At 27.8% G+C, this 16,053-nt stretch overlaps 1 protein-coding gene across 1 annotated transcript in view; it reads left to right on the plus strand.

Moving 5' to 3' along the window:
- LOC114418376 overlaps nucleotides 1-16,053 on the plus strand; it is a 236,154-nt gene that overhangs the window by 172,464 nt on the left and 47,637 nt on the right. Inside the window, exon 15 of the mRNA XM_028383680.1 lies at nucleotides 1,659-2,101. Coding sequence (XP_028239481.1) covers nucleotides 1,659-2,101 — 443 coding nt within the window. The remainder of the gene's footprint in view (nucleotides 1-1,658; nucleotides 2,102-16,053) is intronic.

The following is a 16,053-nucleotide window of genomic DNA, read 5'->3' on the forward strand; positions in this document are numbered from 1 at the left end:
TAAATATGTTAAATTCTTTTTTAATTTTTCTGAATAAGGTAAAAAAAAAAATACTCCACTATCTAGTTTTGATCATACCTATGTTTTGTTGAACGATTAATTTTGAATTTTGAAAAATAATCTACTCTGATACAAATATCTAGAAACTTTTTTATGAGTACAACAAAGACATAAAAAATATTCTGGAAAATATTCATTGTGTGTATTTCATGATAAATTTAGAATGAATGTACTAGAATCAACTAATTGAAAAATATACTTTAATTTTATACTAATTATAACATTAATCATTACATCGATCACTTAAATAATTTTACATTAACTATTATTATTTATTATTATTATTATAACATACAAGCCTTTTAAAAAAATAATAACAATATACAAGATTAGTTTTATTTTATACTATACTCTTTTTATAATGGTTTTATACTATAATTTTAAACTAATCATCTTCAAAACATATATACATGAAAAGTTGCAAGCGGATGGGGATGGGTCTAGGGTCTGCTCACCTCTAGATCCGCAGTGGAAAATAGCCTAACTTTGTGTTATGTGATAAAAAAAAGCATTAAATTAAATTTAAGTGAAGATGAAATTTACATATATATCCTCGTGGTTTTAATTTAGTCTCATTCAAAAGTGAAGCATTCTCATGGCATGGACAAGCCTAAATCTTAATTATTGGCATACAAAGCAAATCAATGCAACGGTCTGGTAGAATTATTACGAAATAATTTTTATTCTACAAGGCAATGTATCATTGGACGCATTTACGTTTGGTTTAATAAATACTACAACTGAGATTCTTTTAACCTGCCAAATTATAATTTTTTTACTGAATTGACAGTTGATACAAATTTAGATGTTACGAAAATTAAATGAAATTCTAAATCTGAATTTTCGTAAATAATTATTTTCATAATTTTATTTAGGATACGTGTAAATTGTATGAATGTTTTTTTTTTGTTTTTTTCTAAAACAAATTCATTTTATACTTGTAACCTTCTTGTTCCCCCTCGGTGATGTATATACAGTAGGATATTTGCCAATAATTTTACGAAAATAGGTAAAAGTAAAACAATTATTTTCATATAAGGTGTAAGTATTTTTTTTAGGAATTAGGATATTTTCTTATCTAAAACTACAGAATTAATTCCCGAGATATTAATATTCATTTAAATAATTAATATATCTTATTAGATAATTATTTATACACATAAAAATTTATAATCACGTATTTAAGGAACAAATTTATTTAACATTCATGTCATATGATATAATATGAAAAATATTGATATGTAATAGGTTTTTTATACATCAATTACAGTTATAATTGTTGTAAAAAGTGACTTTTACATCTATTACAAACCTAATCAATGAAAAAATTCATTTTGTTACATAATTAGATTACATGACCCATGTAAAAAATGCATCGGATATAACTAGGATAAAAAAAAAATCACCCATATCTTGTAAATAATTTTGACGGCAGGATTTTGGTTAGAGAGCATCCACGGTTAACGGAAATCTAAAATATAATCAGAAATTTGTTACATTTTTTAATTTATTATTTTTAAAATAATTACTCTTTTTACATAATTAATTTATTCTTTTACGTGTGCAGTTATGGAACTTTGCACGTAGGGGATCAGTTCTTAACCTCAAAGATAGCCCAGTACAAGAGATATGGCTTAGGCTTCACTCACTGCATATCCCCCCACACTTCCGCTTCAAGTACTTAGACACCTTGATTGTGGACGGCTGCCATTTTTTATCAGATGCGGTCTTACCCTTCTCTTTACTTCCTTTATTACCTAAATTGAAAACATTGCAAGTTCGAAACTGTGATTCTGTGAAAATCATATTTGATGTGACAACTATGGGACCACTCCCTTTTGCCCTCAAGAGTTTGATTTTAGAGCGGCTTCCAAATCTGGAGAATGTTTGGAATTCATATCCAAAAGAAACAAATGTTGAGCTTACGCTCCCCGAAGTGAAGTCATTGGCACTGTGTGATCTGCCAAAGTTAAAGTATGACATGTTGAAGCCATTTACACATCTAGAACCACATCCTCTAAATCAACTCTGTATTCAAAAGGTATCTATCATTACTACTTCTATATATATATATGAACTAAATTGCCATCATTAGTGTTCTTTACTACTTCTATATATATGAACAAATTATCATCCTGTTAAAATTAAAAAGTTGTGAACCTTTCCCTTATACAGTTATATATGCTATGTTGAGTCTTCTATCCATCTTCTATGCATATTAGCTTCCATTTTTTTTATGATTTATCCACATAAGTCAGATACTACAGCTACTATTCAATATTGATCATGATGAATTTATAATGGAACATGTTGCAATATTCATGATGTGAAACAGCATTTGAGGTACGATCCTTATTCTCATTATTTTCTTCTACAACCTTCCTAAGAATCTCATTTATCACTTTTCCCGTCTTAAAATATTAAACTCGAAATAAATTTGTTGGGACACATATCGACATACGGTGTCAATATCCTTTCCCCACCTTATAAATAGCTAGCCTAGTTCGTCTTTTTTTCTTTTTTGGTTTTTAAGTAAACTGATTTCTTTTAAATTGACTTCTTTGCACCTATTTAATTGAATTGGTTAATTTGTCATTAATTATTAGACTTCTTTAGCATGAAAGTTCATTATTCCAATTATATAAAAAAGAGCTGGATCAATAACTGCCCTAACCTGCTTTTTCTTCATTGTTGGTTTCTCTTCGTAGCTTACACCCAACATAGAGCAGCTGACACTCGGTGAACATGAACTGAACATGATTTTGCGTGGAGAATTCCAGGGAAACCACTTAAACAAGTTAAAACTTCTGGGTCTGTCGTTTGAATACGACGTATTTCTACAACTGGTTCCCAATGTAGAGAAGCTTGAGGTGTGTGATGGTTCCTTCAAGGGGATTTTCTGCTTTGATAGTCTTAATGTGGATGAGGCTGGACTCCTATCACAGTGGAAAGTCTTATGCTTGGACTCCCTTCCAGAGCTTGTTTCCATTGGGTCAGAGAACTCTGGGATTGTGCCCTTTCTCAGAAATCTAGAAACGTTGCAAGTAATCTGCTGTTTGAGTTCAATAAATCTGGTACCATGCAAAGTGTCTTTCTCCAATCTGACATATTTGGAAGTAAACCGTTGCGAGAGTCTGCTATATTTGTTCACATCCTCAACAGCCAAAAGTTTGGGTCAACTCAAAACAATGAAGATAAAAAAGTGTGATTCAATTGAAGAGATAGTCTCTGAGGAAGGGGATGAATCACATGAGGATGAGATAATATTTGAGCAGCTCAATTGTTTGAAACTTAAATATTTAGGAAAGCTGAGAAGGTTCTACAAAGGGAGTTTAAGTTTCCCGTCCTTGGAGGAATTCACAGTAATGGATTGCGAGAGGATGGAAAGTTTGTGTGCAGGTACAGTCAAAACAGACAAGTTGTTAGAAGTGACATTGGAAGGGTATCTTATCCCATTGGAAACTGATCTCAACTCTGCCATGCAAAACCCATAGGCATTTCTGGCAAGCGTATGTCTTTTTATTCAACATTATTATTATTGTTGACTTCTTGTTATAATACACGGTGTCAGAAATTTGGATGGAAATAACTTTTTGCTGAGGAGAATGACTTTGCCTAAATAATTCGCAATTCGAGGCCATGTTAAATTATTTTTATCTTTATTTATGTACTAGTGTAAAAAATTACTGAATTTAGTTTTTACGGGTATGCTATGTTAAAAGATTAATTTTAATTTTTAAAAGAGTTTAATTACTGTCTATAACTAAAAGTGCGTTATAAGTTATATTAATTGTTCTTTTTGTTTAGTATTACTTTTACCTATATTCATAGCTTCAAAGTTTTCAATATCTATAACTTTGTCGAAAAAAAAAAGTCTTCAACATAACTCTTGACTGTAGTTGGAGTTTTCCACTTTGCTAATCTCCTACAATTAACATCTAAATCGGCTTTAGCCAAGGCCAATAACGGAATTGTAACTGCTGTACTGAATCATTCGATTATTCATTAAAACTACGAAGAGTATCCGTGCGAATAAATTAATTTTAAAATTTATAATTTAATATTAAATTAATTCAAAAAATATATGACTTATTGTAAAATTAATCTTTTAATATTAAAATTTAATTATAATATAAAACGATCTCACAAACATGTTACATATTCTGTTACTAAATTTGAGTTTTTTTCCATGACGGACCTACAATATGGTGAGGGTATGTATTTGCACTTTCTCATTTTCTAAAATTTATCAATAAATTTTCTTTTAAATTAAAAATTGTAAATAAAATCTTATATTTTTATATTTTATTTCATATATATTTATATAGTTGAACCCACTAATTTCATTTTTTATAATTTCTTCCCATTAACTTAGAGTTTTGGGTTTATCATTGATTTTTTCACTATAGAACCAAAACGGTTAATTAAAAAAAATTAACTTCTGGCCTTGGCTAAAAAAAAAGAAAGAAACGAATAAAAAATAGAAGAAGAAAGAAACATAAAATCACAAAGGATAATGAAGAAGGAAAAAAAAAAAAAAAGGTTTGTGCTGGAACACTGTTAATTGACGCTAACGAGTAACGAGTTTTTATTATAGTAACTAGCACGATATCCTCCGCATGATGACTCGTCTGTTTTTAGACGTTTCATAGGAAATAAATAATAAAGTCGAGGGCTTCATTTCATCGTTCTTCGAGTGGCTGATGGAAACTTACGGAATGTCTAAACCAGCTGTGATGTATTAATATTGAAACAAATTTGAAGAATTGTGAAACTCTTAATGAAATAGTTGTAATTGAGGTCTTTATATAAGCTAATCACTTTTCTCCTTTCTTGCTTTACTATTATTTGATTATCATCAATAGTTGTCAATTTTCTATTTAATTAGCCACTTAAATACCCGAGAAGCCAAATATATCAAATAGTCTTCTTTTCATAGTGGCATGTGCCATTGGATGCATTCTGATGTTTTCAGATAAGAATCAGTGACATAATCCACACTTAACAACACTTATGAAGTTAGTGTGTGTTCGGAATACAATTAATTGAAAAAGTGAAATTTGATTATTGAACTTAACTTTATAAATTTAAATTTAGTTAACGTAGATTTAATGTAATTTTGATTTATGTTTGGACTTTTTTATGTATAACGGAAAAGCTAAAAAAAGAATAACTTTAAGAAAAAAATCTCAATTTGGATGAAAGTTTCATTTAATTCAATTAGAAAAAGATTTGTTAAACAAGTAGGTGTAAGTTTTCATCAAGATTGAATTTCAGTTTTGGTGTCATACACCATTGAAAGTCTTAATTATGATAGTTATTAAAAAAAATATAACTTTTCCTGTAAAAAAATGTAGCTTTACTTTTATTATTTCTTCAATCTCCTTCATAAATCTATATAATTCAGTTTATTGTCTTACAATTAATAAAGATAGGCCATCTTTTCTTTTTAGGTACTTTTTTCTGCATTTTTTTAATTAGATACATCTAGTAACTTGATTGTTTTTTCTCTATAAAGAAATAAAAAATTAAATATTTACATTATGAAAAAATTATTTGAAATGAGATTGTATACTTTGATCAAACTTTAGGTTGTGTTAATTGTAGTGGATTTTACGTGGACTGATATGATGTTTGAAATCTCTTAATCAAAAATATTATCGTTCTTTTTAACTAAGACACCTCAAGCATGAGATGAATATTTGTAAAGAACACTTTAATATTTATGTCAGTTACTATTTCACTAAAGCAATTATATATATTTAAGAAATATTATCTATTATTTTAGTAACGATTCTAATTATATTTAGCAGTTAGAGGTTGGATTCCTTAGGATGAGGCTCTTTGAGATGATATTATCTAGTTTTACAATATAATAGTGACTTTTGGTTAGATAAAATAATGTTCATAATTATATTTAAAAAAAATTGCACTTAATATTTACTTCAATTAACACTTAAGATTTGGGCATACGTTTAATTTACTGTAGAAATTAAGAGTTAAGTCCAATCCAAAACATTTTTGTTTAACATATTATATCAAACACAAGAAATGTTTTTGGTTAGTATACTGTTAATGATGTAATATTATATTAGCATTTAAATTATTGATGACATACATCAATTTTCTTATAGAATTGTTTTTATTAATAGGATTTATGATTTATCATATTATTAAAATAGCTTTATCATATTTATATCAACAATTTAAATGTTAAGATACAAACGTATATATTAATAAAGGCTAATTCAACTTCTCTTTTGGTTATGTAGTTCAAAGCATTTTTCATAGAAAACAATTCTTATTAAATTGGATAGAATCACAACGGGTGGCTAAGGTCTCTTTTCTGAGAATTTGGCGCCAATATATATTAAGAATTTAAATTTATAATCACTAGTTAAACTAAAATAAATTTGTATTAATTATTTTATATGGTCGAGGATAATCCTACGCATGAATGGCTAGCATAAGGCTAACAAGATAACTATAGTGATGACTGATGAGTTAACCTAGTTACCGATAAAAATATAAATCTCAATAAAATATTTTAAAAAATGAGGATTTAAAATAGAAGTACAAATTAAAAATTATTGAAAAATAAAATTAGTATGCAATATAATAAATTGAACCATTTCACTTTCACCATGTCTTCTCAAGTTCTAACTGCCACATGCAGAGCCAATACAAACTAACTGATGGGTTTGTTGGGCTGGCCTGTACAAATTGGTGTCCGCGTATCGCCCACTCATAGTAGAAGCTTTGAATACGGGCTGCTGTTGCTAGATTGGTCAAAATTGGTTTCATGTGATATTTGATTTATCTTTTTCTGTGTAATAACAAAACATTTAGCTGTGTTAGGGAGAAAGAAAAAATAATAATAAAAGCTATAATGAATAAAAATAGGTTCTAAAGGTGATTAACTTGGGACAAATAAAGAAGAAAAAAATATATGAGCTATTTTTTAAAAATTGATAATTACTTTTAGTGAAATACTTTTAATTTGGCGGTTTAAAACTGTAAGAAAACTCTAAAAATAGCCACAAATTTCGCCTGCCATGCAACTTCCGATGGTTTTGGATATAGTTCGAAAACCTGCCAAAAATGTCTTTTGCCATGTAAGTTTTGGCAATTTCAAATTGCTACAGAAAATATTGCTAAAAAATGCCAATCACAACTATATTGATTCTTTATTATTTTATGCTTAAACTAGCGAGGAAATTGAATATTGGTGGACTCTCATATTCTTTTATTTCTTTTCCCCCACCATTTTCTCTCCGGTTCTTATTTCCTCACCGTTTATTTTTTACCAGTCATACTCATAATTCCTCAGAAAGTGTAAGTGCTGCTTGAGTCTCTTTAAATGAATATTCTTATATTAGTATGTTAGGATTTGAAGGCTTTTCCTATCTTAATTATATATAAAAACAATAACATTAATTTAGAGCAATTTTTGGCTTCACTTTAACTTTTAAACAAAAAGAAAATCCTAGAATTTGACATTCTCTCTGACTTCAAAAAGGTGGAACATGGCAAGTATATGATGGATTCATCAGCACAGTCAGGTAAAGCTACACATTCAGCAACTTTGAAAGTTGTAAATAATAATCTGTATCCAACTGGTTTGAAAGAAACATAATTTGTGACATTCCTGGTGGCCGGTGGAACATAAATTTTTTTTTTTCTGTTGTTGTCTTTCAGTCTCAATTTTTATTTGCATGCGTCTTGACTAAAATTTTCCTTATTAGAAAATAACAAATAACAAAATATTATCCCATTAGATAAGATCAATCACATGAATTATATAACGCCATTTTGATACGGTTATAAATCAAAATTATAAAAATATTATTTAGTTTGATATTTTTGTTGATTGTTTTCAACAATGTCATTTTTTTGTCTTCCTCTTTTCTTTTTTATAGGATTAAAAATCATACAATTTATTTTTCTAATTAGCGCTCCTTAATTATGCCCTTCTTAATTTGTATGTATCTATATCTTTTTAATCTGTTTTCGATCATCTTTTTCTCAATAGATTTGTTAAAATGCTACTGTTTTAGTATGCTAAAAAAGTTTCAAATTGCTCAAGAATCAAGAAAAAAATAATTTATAAATATTCTCTTTGTTTCAAAACCATTGAAGTACCTTCTCATAATAAAACTATCAAAGTTATAGTACCAATTGACACCGACAGTATCTCGAATGCAGTACCTTAATCCTAGTAAGCTTGAAGTCAGAACAATTATAATTTATAAACAGTTAATCATTTAGATAATTATTTATACTATAATTTGTTTTTATTAAATTTTCTGCAATGTTTTCCAGTAGGTATGTGTCTTCTTACTCTTGGTCTTTGGCCGTGTCTATGTTTGTTTATCTCATACAGTAGTAATAAAAGTTGGACACTCCCCTATTATATATTCGAGTAAATAAATAATTTAATCTCTGATTTTATAACCTTTTGTACATTAGTCTTTATTTTTAAAAAAAATAAAAAATAGTCCTTAGGTTAAAGATGCATTTCTTCGTACAGAATAATAGTACTCTTTTATTTATTCTTTTACGTTTGCAGTTATGGCACTCTGCACGTCGTGTATTTTATATTGACCTCAAAGGTAGCCGACTACAAGAGATATGGCTTAGGCTTCACTCACTGCATATCCTCCCACACTTCTGCTTCACTAACTTACACACCTTCATTGTGGACCGCTGCCATTTTTTATCAGATGCGGTGTTACCCTTCTCTTTACTTCCTTTATTACCTAATTTGGAAACATTGGAAGTTCGAAACTGTGATTTTGTGAAAATCATATTTGATGTGACAACTATGGGACCACTCCCTTTTGCCCTCAAGAATTTGGTTTTAGATGGGCTGCCAAATCTGGAGAATGTTTGGAATTCAAATGTTGAGCTTACGTTCCCCCAAGTCAAGTCATTGGCACTCTGTGATCTGCCAAAGTTGAAGCCATTTACACATCTAGAACCACATGCTCTAAATCAAGTCTCTATTCAAAAGGTATCATTACTACTTCCATTTTTTTTATGATTTATCCACATAAGTCAGATAATACAGCTACTATTAAATTGACTTGTTTGCACCTATTTAATTGAATTGGTTAATTTGTCATTAATTATTAGACATCTTTTAGCATGAAAGTTCATTATTTCAATTATAAAAAGGAGCTGGATCTATAACTGCCCTAACCTGCTTTTTCTTCATTGTTGGTTTCTCTTCGTAGCTTACTCCCAACATAGAGCGCCTGAGACTCGGTGAACATGAACTGAACATGATTTTGCGTGGAGAATTCCAGGGAAACCACTTAAACAAGTTAAAAATTAGTAACGAGATCACACATTTCGTATTAAGTATTTTTTATACATATTAGATCAATCAATTAATTCTATTGAGACAGGATTTGAACAATTTTTATAATATGAGACTATTTTTTATTTTTTATTTGATTCCAAAAAAATTAAAGCTTTAGATGAGAATGAATTGAAAAAATATTGTATTAATCTTGAAAAGTTTTTAAGGTTTAATGAATACTTTGATATTGATATTGATGATCTTGATTTATTTTAAGAATTGAAAGTACTAAGAGAAGTGTCAAGAGAAGAAATTAGCACACCAATAAAAATATTGAGTTATATTAAAACTTTAGGGGGTGTATTGGATTAAGATTTCAAAGGATTTTAAAAGACTTTTTTATGATTAAAAAGTCTTGTGGTATTCAATCAAGACTTTTATAAAATATAAACAAATCTTGTGATATTCAATTAAGACAATAAAGATTTTTTTTTCAAGGCAACAAAATCTGTTGGTATTCAATTGAGATTTCTTATCACTTTTAAAATGTCTTTTGGTATTCAAAAGTAAATAGATTTTGATGGATTCTTTTGTGGAATGGATTTTGAGAGACTTTTTAGTTAGAAATACACATAAAATACTCCTCCAACAATCTCACCCAAACCCTTGAGACTTTTCATAATCTTCCAAAGACTTTTTCTTCTCCTGCCGAACAAGACACAAACCACTAGCAGGTTCATTCTCTTACAACTTTTCAATCAATTTTACCTATTTTTTAATGGCAATCGATAGTCAATATTGTTCATACTATATGTATATTACGCAAATCAAAAGAAAAGGGTGCTGTATATGCTTCAAGATTTCGTATTCATATTGTTTTCAACGTCCAGGCAATGAATATGCATCAAAAGAATGGCAATTGATATGCATCAAGATTTCATATTGTTTTTTTTTTAGTACTGTATATGCAAATCAAAATAAAAAACTCTTTTTTTTTCTGTTTCTTCAACTTGTTTTTTTACAACGTCCATTATTATTATTATTTTCTTGTGTTATTATTAAAATGTTAATTATTAATGTGTTATTATTTTTTTGACAGCGTGTTATTATTATTATTATTGTGTTAATAATTTTTTAATTGTTATTGTGTTATTATTATTGTTATTTTGTTAATAGTTTTTTTTTAAATGATTTTATGATATATGAGTATTATTTTTATGGAAAATGCTAACATGTGTCCTTAAGACACTTGTTAGTGTATTATGTATAGAAATTTTGTATTGAAAGTTGTGCAATTTACTTTTTTAAAAGTCAAAAATTATTGTTTTTAAGACATAGTCAATATTGGAAGTATCCTTAACATGTGCCCTAAGTGTGCATGTTAGCATGACCCTTATTTATCATCTTTTTCATTCACTTTTGTAACTTCCGTTATTTTTTTGTTTAAAATGTATTAATCTTTCAAAATCTTAAAAATCCATAAAGTACTTTGAAATCTTAAAAATTTGTGTTAGAAATCCATTAAAATCTTGGGTTAAGAATCCTGATTGTAAAAAGTCTTTTAAAAAAAATCTTTTAAAATCCCACAAAATCAATACAATCCCACATAATCTTTTAAAATCTTCAAGATTGTTTTTGTCAAAATATTCTCTCAAAATCCCAATCCAATACACCTCCCTTAGATTCTTTTTCAAATATTTACCTTACATATAGAGTTTTATTGACAACCCCTATAATAGTTGTAAGAAGTTTTTCAAAATTAAAATTACTTAAATCATATCTAAAATTAACAATGTTACAAGATAGATTGAATGACTTAACTATTTTATCTATTGAAAGTGGAATGTTAAAATTGTTTGATTATAAAACTCATGATTTTGCAGCTAAAAAAGTTAAAAGATTAATATAAAAATTGATATTTTATATAATATATTAAATTTCTTTAAAATTCTTATTAAAAAAATATCCTTTTAACATTTTTATCTTAAATCCCAAAATATCGCACAGGATCCTGGTGAATCTAATAGAATTACGAAAGTTGAGAAGGTTCTACAAAGGGAGTTTAAGTTTCCCGTCCTTGGAGGAATTCACAGTAAGGGATTGCGAGAGGATGGAAAGTTTGTGTGCAGGTACAGTCAAAACAGACAAGCTGTTAGAAGTGACATTCGAATGGAGAGATGATATCCCATTGGAAACTGATCTGAACTCTGCCATGCAAAACCGATAGGCATTTCTGGCAAGGGTATGTCTTTATTTGTTTTATTCAACATTATTATAATTGTTGTTATAATACGCCGGGTCAGAAATTTAGTTTTTACTAGTTTCTAGTTTGTTACCTGAGAACATCAATTTAAACTTTGAAAAGAGCTTAATTACTGTGTTTAATTTATAATTAAATTCAGAAATTTTCTATCTTTCGTGGTCTTTGTCATAGTCGTGTCATTATTATTATTATTATTATTATTATTATTATTATTATTATTAACTAACATAATTTTTATGAATTGTTTAGGCAATGACTCCAATATTGCAGTTAGAGGAGATTGATTCACCAAAAAGAAAATGGTTAGAGGAGATCAACAAATTAAGTGGCCCGGTGCCTACCGAAAAAAAAAAAACAAAGAAAGTGGCCAGTTTTATATTTTATTTATTATGTAATGTGTGTGATTATAAGTCATAAACGACCTGGAGAATAAAAATGAAGTAATGAAGTGTAAGTTTGTAACACTAAAACTTGAATGTATTGTTTTATGACAAAATAAAATAATACATGTTCTGTTTGTTTACCATTCATTTTACCTATGTTTCAAGCTTCAAAGTCTTCAACATAATTCTTCAAAAAAATGTCTTAAACATAAGTTTGATAGTAGTGGGTGTTTACCACTTTGCCCATCTCCTACAATTAACATCTAAAGATTGTTAGCTTTACCCAAGGTCAACAATGGGATTGATTATAACTGTGATAAGGATCCAGAAAATTGGATAATCAATTTAAATATCATTTTTTATTTATTTACATGGGGTGTTAATATAGTATGTCAAAAAATAGTAATACTACTACAAAAAGTTGTTTCAAAGATCATTTTCAAGTATTTTTCATAACGGTTCTGAACTATTTTTAAATTTGTCATCATGAAAAATAAACACTTTCAACCATGATTTTTAAATTGTATTAGAATACTAATTTATACATCAATTTTCTTGAAATTGTGTATTATTTATTATTTAAAAATGTTAAAAATATTAGGATTCTAAGATGATTTAAAAAAAATCATCTTCTAAGACAATTTTTAAAAATCAATATTGTTTATTATTTTTATACAAAATCTCATTAAAATAAAAAAGAAATATGATTATAATATGATTAAGGACTAACATTTATAGCAAATAAATAACAAAGTAAAGTATGGACCACAAATTATATATTTATACATCCAATATGTGGGATCCCTAATGCTAGATTCCTTTCTAAAAAAATATTAAGCATCTATCAATTTGTTCTAAATCAAATCTTGAGTAGTTTAACACTCTAGATTTCACATATTTCAATCATACAATAGAATACAACTTTGCATCTTAAAAGTGATACAATTTTAGCTTTTTCATTAAAAAAATTAAAGCACGTGTCCATGCATGTTAAAATATAAAAGTTAAAAATGAATGATTTTTTTAAATAAAATAAAATTAGTAATATCTAAAGGAAAAATAAAATATTTAATTCAACCAAACTTTTTAGTAGTCATAGCTAAATTTTTCGGATTTGAATTAAAAATTAATAGGATTAAGTCAAAATAGTTCTTTATCATTTAATCTACGTGCGTTGAGGTATCATATTGTCTTATTTTGGGATAAAAAAAACGTGGAAGAAAAAAACTAATTAATATAAATTCCTTGTAACTAAAATAAAGTGAAGAAAAATTAGGATATATATATATTTGCTAATATTTAAATGTGTTAATTTTAATTTATCTATTTTCTATAGTAATTAACTTTTGATCAAAATAATTTATCAATTATTTTGATCAAAATTGAAAAATTAATTAAAAGTTACAAAATTAATTTTTTTACATGATATTGTTAATTGATTTATTAAATTATAAATATTTAATTAGCAAATTAACTGATTACTGGTAAATACATAATAATATAAAAGATATATTTATGATTTTTATGTAACATTTTATTGACTTTGTGCCGCAATGATGACAATGGCACGGCCCCATCTCTAGAGAATGCATAAGTCATCCTGGACAAATTTTAAGCATCACATTATATTCATAAACTAGAGAAATTAGATCCCTCTCATATGGAAAGTGCTCTACGGGAAGGTAATATTATTATTATTTCTAATTGAAAAATAAACATTTTGTATCTTGTGTCTTAATTGTTGTTTTAGTTAGATATAGGTGTAATAATTATCCTTTTAAAAAGTTATTAAATAATAATTAATTGGGTTTTTTTAAAGTAATACAAGAATAAATTAAGAATAATAACAAATATAAAAAAAAATAGTTACCTTTTTTTAATAATTATAAATTTACCATGAATTGCTCGTGACCGAAGTCAAACCACAGAAACAGCAACAGCTACCAAGCAAATAATATGCCCCCAATTCCATGGGCGTATAGTATCTTCTCTTGAAAGGCAGATAAAACATTTCAGCAATGGCATATCCACAAACAATAATAGATATCCCAACTTCAAAAAGTAAGGGATGTTAGTAACTGCAAAGGTAATGCCTAGTATGGGGCAGCACGATCAATGGTCTGAAGAAGCCTGTGTGCATGGAGGAGTATCCTCATTAGACGGTGAACGGAAAACGGAGGCAGCAATGCCAAGAAGCTCGGAGCTATACCATTAAAGCTTTAGAAGTTACTACTAGAAAAAGGCAATTTAGCAACTGAAATTAGCAACTGATTTCGGTCTCTGTTAGCGACTAAAGTAGCGACCACACAATTAACTTGCAACTCGCAATCGGATTTGATCACAATATCTAACTTGTGTCAGTGACTGAATTAGAGACCAAAATGAAAGGTCGCTGAAAACTTCCGTGACTTTTTCGGTTACGATATATGTAAAAAACAAAAATACTTTAGCTGTCGAAGTAGCGACTGATATGTAGTTAAAAATAGCAACCGAAGATATTTTGATCGCTATATCAAAATTGTAGTGACAGAAAGTATTTCGGTCGCTAAGCTTATTTCCGTTTCAAGATTAGCGACCAAATTAGCGACTGAAATCTCCTTTGATATATAAGTGAAGTAACAAAAATTTTATTTATTATAAATCAATAAACATATAATATACTTAAATATATTTTATACTAGAAAAATATTAAAATTAGTATATTAGTTATATTTTTCGATTAAGAAAATAATATTTACATTATTTGATTAGGATAAATAAGTCATGCTTATCATTATTCTTTTAATTTGTGTTTTTTACAAAATAAATATTTAAAAATGATAATAAATACCCTTTATATTCTGAAAATATATGATAATCAAAATTTATAAAATTAAGTAATTCAAAATATAAGATATAAGTGTAACACCAATGATTCATTAAGTTTTAATATGACATAAATGAAATTTATGCATTGATGAAGACCCAATGAAACTTTAGTACAACATGTGCATTAAGCAAGACCTAATAAGATGCAATGCGTAACATATGCATGTACTAAAATCCCAAATTTACTTTAATTTAAGGCTTAATTGTAAAATCTGTCCCCATATTTTACCAATTTTATCAAATTGATTCTCCTATTTTTTTTAATTCACTATTTGAGTCACTGATTTTAACTAAGGGTGAGTAAACAAACTCGGGTCGATGGATCAAATAGGATTTGTGATTCGTGCAGGCCACAAATCATTTTTTTTATATAAAATTTATGACTATGCAAGATTTTGGGTTCATCATGCTTTACAAAGAATTACCAAAAAGCTTTTATAAAGGGAGTTTAAGTTTCATGTCCTTGGAAGAATTATCACTAATGGATTGCGATAGGATGGAAACTTTCGGGCAAGAGTATGTCTTTTCATTCATTATTATAATTGTTGTTATAATACACCGTGTCAGGAATTTAGTTTTACGAGTATGTTATGTGACAAGATTAATTTACATTTTGAAAAGAGTTTAATTTCCATATTTATAATTAAATTCAAAAATTTTCTATCTTTCGTTGTCTTTTTCATAGTCGTCATTTTATTATTATTAACTAATGTAACTTTTATAAATTGTTTAGGCAATGACTCCAATATTGCAGTTAGAGGAGATTGATTCACCAAAAAAAAACATGGTTAGAGGAGAATGATGGCACAGAGAGTTGACGGAGATGAACATATCAAGTGGCCCAGTGCCTACAGAAAAAGAAAAAAAAGAAAAACAAAGTGGCCCAATTTTATTACATTTGTTTGTGTGCAAATAAAAAACAAATTATGCCTGTAGTCTACCTAGTTAGTGGTGAAATACACTGTTCTATTCTATTTATTATGTAATGTGTGTGATTATAAGTGATAAGCAACCATGAAGAACAAAAAATAAAGTGGTGAAAAGTTTGTAACACTGAGACTAAGACTTGACAGTATTGTTTTATGCACTAACAAAATAAAAAAAAAAAAGTGTGTTGTAAGTTATATATGTTCTGTTTGTTTACCATTCATTTTACTTATATTTTAAGCGTCAAA

Source organism: Glycine soja, chromosome 7 (genome assembly GCF_004193775.1).
Source record: "Glycine soja cultivar W05 chromosome 7, ASM419377v2, whole genome shotgun sequence".
Classification (NCBI taxonomy): Eukaryota; Viridiplantae; Streptophyta; class Magnoliopsida; order Fabales; family Fabaceae; genus Glycine; species Glycine soja.